This window comes from Chinchilla lanigera, unplaced genomic scaffold (genome assembly GCF_000276665.1).
Source record: "Chinchilla lanigera isolate Chin_1 unplaced genomic scaffold, ChiLan1.0 scaffold00021, whole genome shotgun sequence".
Classification (NCBI taxonomy): Eukaryota; Metazoa; Chordata; class Mammalia; order Rodentia; family Chinchillidae; genus Chinchilla; species Chinchilla lanigera.
In genome coordinates, this window is record NW_004955422.1 from 19,739,665 (window position 1) to 19,742,348 (window position 2,684).

At 59.1% G+C, this 2,684-nt stretch overlaps 1 protein-coding gene across 1 annotated transcript in view; it reads right to left on the minus strand.

Moving 5' to 3' along the window:
• Positions 1–2,684, minus strand: part of Scyl1 (SCY1-like, kinase-like 1) — a 12,125-nt gene extending 9,441 nt beyond the window's left edge. Inside the window, exons 1-5 of the mRNA XM_005384488.2 lie at positions 2,492–2,684; positions 2,024–2,164; positions 1,474–1,823; positions 976–1,066; positions 724–879 (exon numbers count right to left, since the gene is read on the minus strand). Of these exons, the coding sequence (XP_005384545.1) occupies positions 724–879; positions 976–1,066; positions 1,474–1,823; positions 2,024–2,164; positions 2,492–2,602 (849 nt within the window). The 5' untranslated portion in view covers positions 2,603–2,684. The remainder of the gene's footprint in view (positions 1–723; positions 880–975; positions 1,067–1,473; positions 1,824–2,023; positions 2,165–2,491) is intronic.

The following is a 2,684-nucleotide window of genomic DNA, read 5'->3' on the forward strand; positions in this document are numbered from 1 at the left end:
ATAATAGAGACAATAGTAAATACGTACAGACATACTTCTCTCATCATTCCCTAAACAATACAGTATAACCATTTACATAGCAGTTACGTTGTGTCAGAGATTATAAATCAGCCACAAACAGTTTCAATACAGGAGGATGTGCATAGGTTGTGCACAAACATGACACCATTTTACATAAGCGACTTGCACACTTACATTTTTAGTATGCTCAGGGGTCCCAGAAAGGATTCCCCCATGGACACCCTGTGCTATGCACTTTAAACTCACTGAGCTCTTCCCCATACTCCTTTGTTTGCTTTGCTTTTCTGCAGTATTGAGGATGAAACTCAGGGCCTTATTCATGCAAGGCAAGCACTCTACCACTAAGCTACATCCCCAGCCCCCATGTTCCTTTGAAGTAAAGAGTATTATTAGGGCTGAGATTCACCCATGGAAAGTCATACAGCAAGTAAGTGTTGGAGCCAGAGTACTGTACCAAAAGGGCCGAGGGCCGTAGTCCATGCTTGTGGTCAGAGGCTCCAATTATGAGAGAGCCGAAAAGGTGTGGCAGGGGGCAGAGGCAAGGAATGCAGGGCTCGGGGCTGGGGATTTAGCTCAGCGGCACAGCGCCTGCCTGGCAAGTGCAAGGTTGTGAGTTCGATTCCCAGTACCGAAAAAAAAAAAAAAGGGGGGGAATGCAGGGCTGAAGCTGGGGGTGAGGATGGGGTTTGCGGGAGAGCTCACCTGAATCTCTTCCAGGAAGAGGTTGGTCTCCACAAAGCGGTTGTTCATGAAGCTGCCAGGTGCTTGGCAGTTCTGCAGAAAGCGGGCCGGATTGGGACGCACCTTGGGATTGGCTCCCACCAGCTCACAGTAATGGGGAACCAGTGATTTTGGGATCTGTGGAGGGAGGCTGGTGTCAGGCGAGGGGTGGTGGGTGGCTGGCAGGGGCAGAGGGGCTAGGGCCAGGCAGGAGGCTGGGAGCTGGATGCTCACCTTCCCAGGGTTGCGCAGGGCAGCTGCCCGAGGTAGAGGCCCATTGAAGACTTCCCAGATGAGGCAGCCCAGGCGCCACATGTCTGCTGACCTGTGGCAGTGACCCAGAGCCACTCAGGGCCCCACCATTTCCCAGTGCAGGCCTCTAACCCTCCTTGGTCACCAGCCCTGGCTGTGTCCCTCAGCTGATCCATCAGCCCCGAGCACAAATGTGTTTCATTAGCTCAATTTAACAGATAAAGTGTCTGAGGCTCAGAGAAGCAAGGATATCTGCTCCAGATCACACAGCTTTCAAATTTTGAACCACCCAACACCTAAACCCATGTCCGTCGTGCCCACCCTACCACACTGAGGGCCCTGGAAGCAGAGGGGGGGACTCTGATTCCCTCCCCAGCCAGACAGCAAGGGATAGGGGAGTGGCAGCTAATTTAGGGGTCCCAAGGTTCCAGGGGCCTCCAGAAAAGAGCAGATTGAGGCATGCTGCCCACAGTCACCCACCACTTCTCTCTGAGTACTCTGCCACTGCTGTCAGCCAACTCCGGGGGGTCATACTGCTCAAGCTCAGGGATCCCCTTCCTAGGGGGTCCCCCATCATTGCCCTGGGCTGAGTACATGTAGTCCAGGCCCCCGAGTTTCCACTCTCCAGCTCGGTCCACAAACACAGCGGCCATGCAGACATTGTTGTGAATGAGGCCGCAGTCATTGACCAGGAAGCTCAAGGCTTTCACTACTTGGTGGAGCCCCCAGGACAGCTCCTGCTCCTTCAAGCCACCAGCTTCTGCTCGAGCCTTGAGGTACATTCCCAGCGGGGTCACAGCCTCTGTCACTACGTGGAGGCACTTTTCTGTCTGAGGAAGGAAACAGCGATGTCAGGGTAGCTGAGGGGGCTGGTGAGAGACTCGATGAAGGAAGAGGCAATGGAGAAGCGGAAACCAAATCCAGGGGTGCTGAAGCCCAGCGGGCGGAAACCGAGGGACAAGCAGAGAGAACACAGGAGTGGGAAGCCAGGCAAGGAGGGGCAGATTCGGGCAGACAGGCCAGCAGGTACCTCCAGCCCATCGATGTAGGCCAGGATGTTGGGATGCCGGAGAGTTTTAAGGCGCTTGAAGGCAGCTTTGGCCACTTGCGTCTGTTCCTCTGCGCCAGGCTTCACATCGTACACGAAGATGGACACCGGGCTGCCCGTGGCCTGGGGGAGGACAGCACGGCCTAAAGGGTGTGGGCCGGGCTGCCCAGCGCCCGGGCCGCTCTCGCCAGCTCCGGGGGTCCGCGCAGCAGGAGGAAGGCCCGGCCGGTGTCTCCCTTAGGGCCTGGCCGGCCCACGTGACCCTCGCCCGTCGGTCAGTCTGTCCCTCAGTCCTTCCGCCCGCCACGTCGGCACCGCCGGGTCCCCTCCGCGGCCCGCCGCCCGGAGCCTCCTCCGCCACGTCAGGCCCAGAGCGGCGCGGCGGGGCCGGATGCGAGGACTAGGCAAGGCCGAGGTCGGCCGCGGCCTGCGGAGCGGGGCTGCACTCACCTTCTTGCGGCCGCGGTGCAGGACCCAGGGCCCGGGCGGGCTGCCTTCGGGAGGCTCCTGACTGAGCTCGAACGGGAAGTCACGGACCGGGTCTCGGGCAAAGAACCACATCGTCCCGCCGCCGCCGCCGCGGGCTCGGGCACCTTCGCTCCGGGTCCGCCGGCCGCCCGAGCCCGGGGGGCGGGGCCTGGCC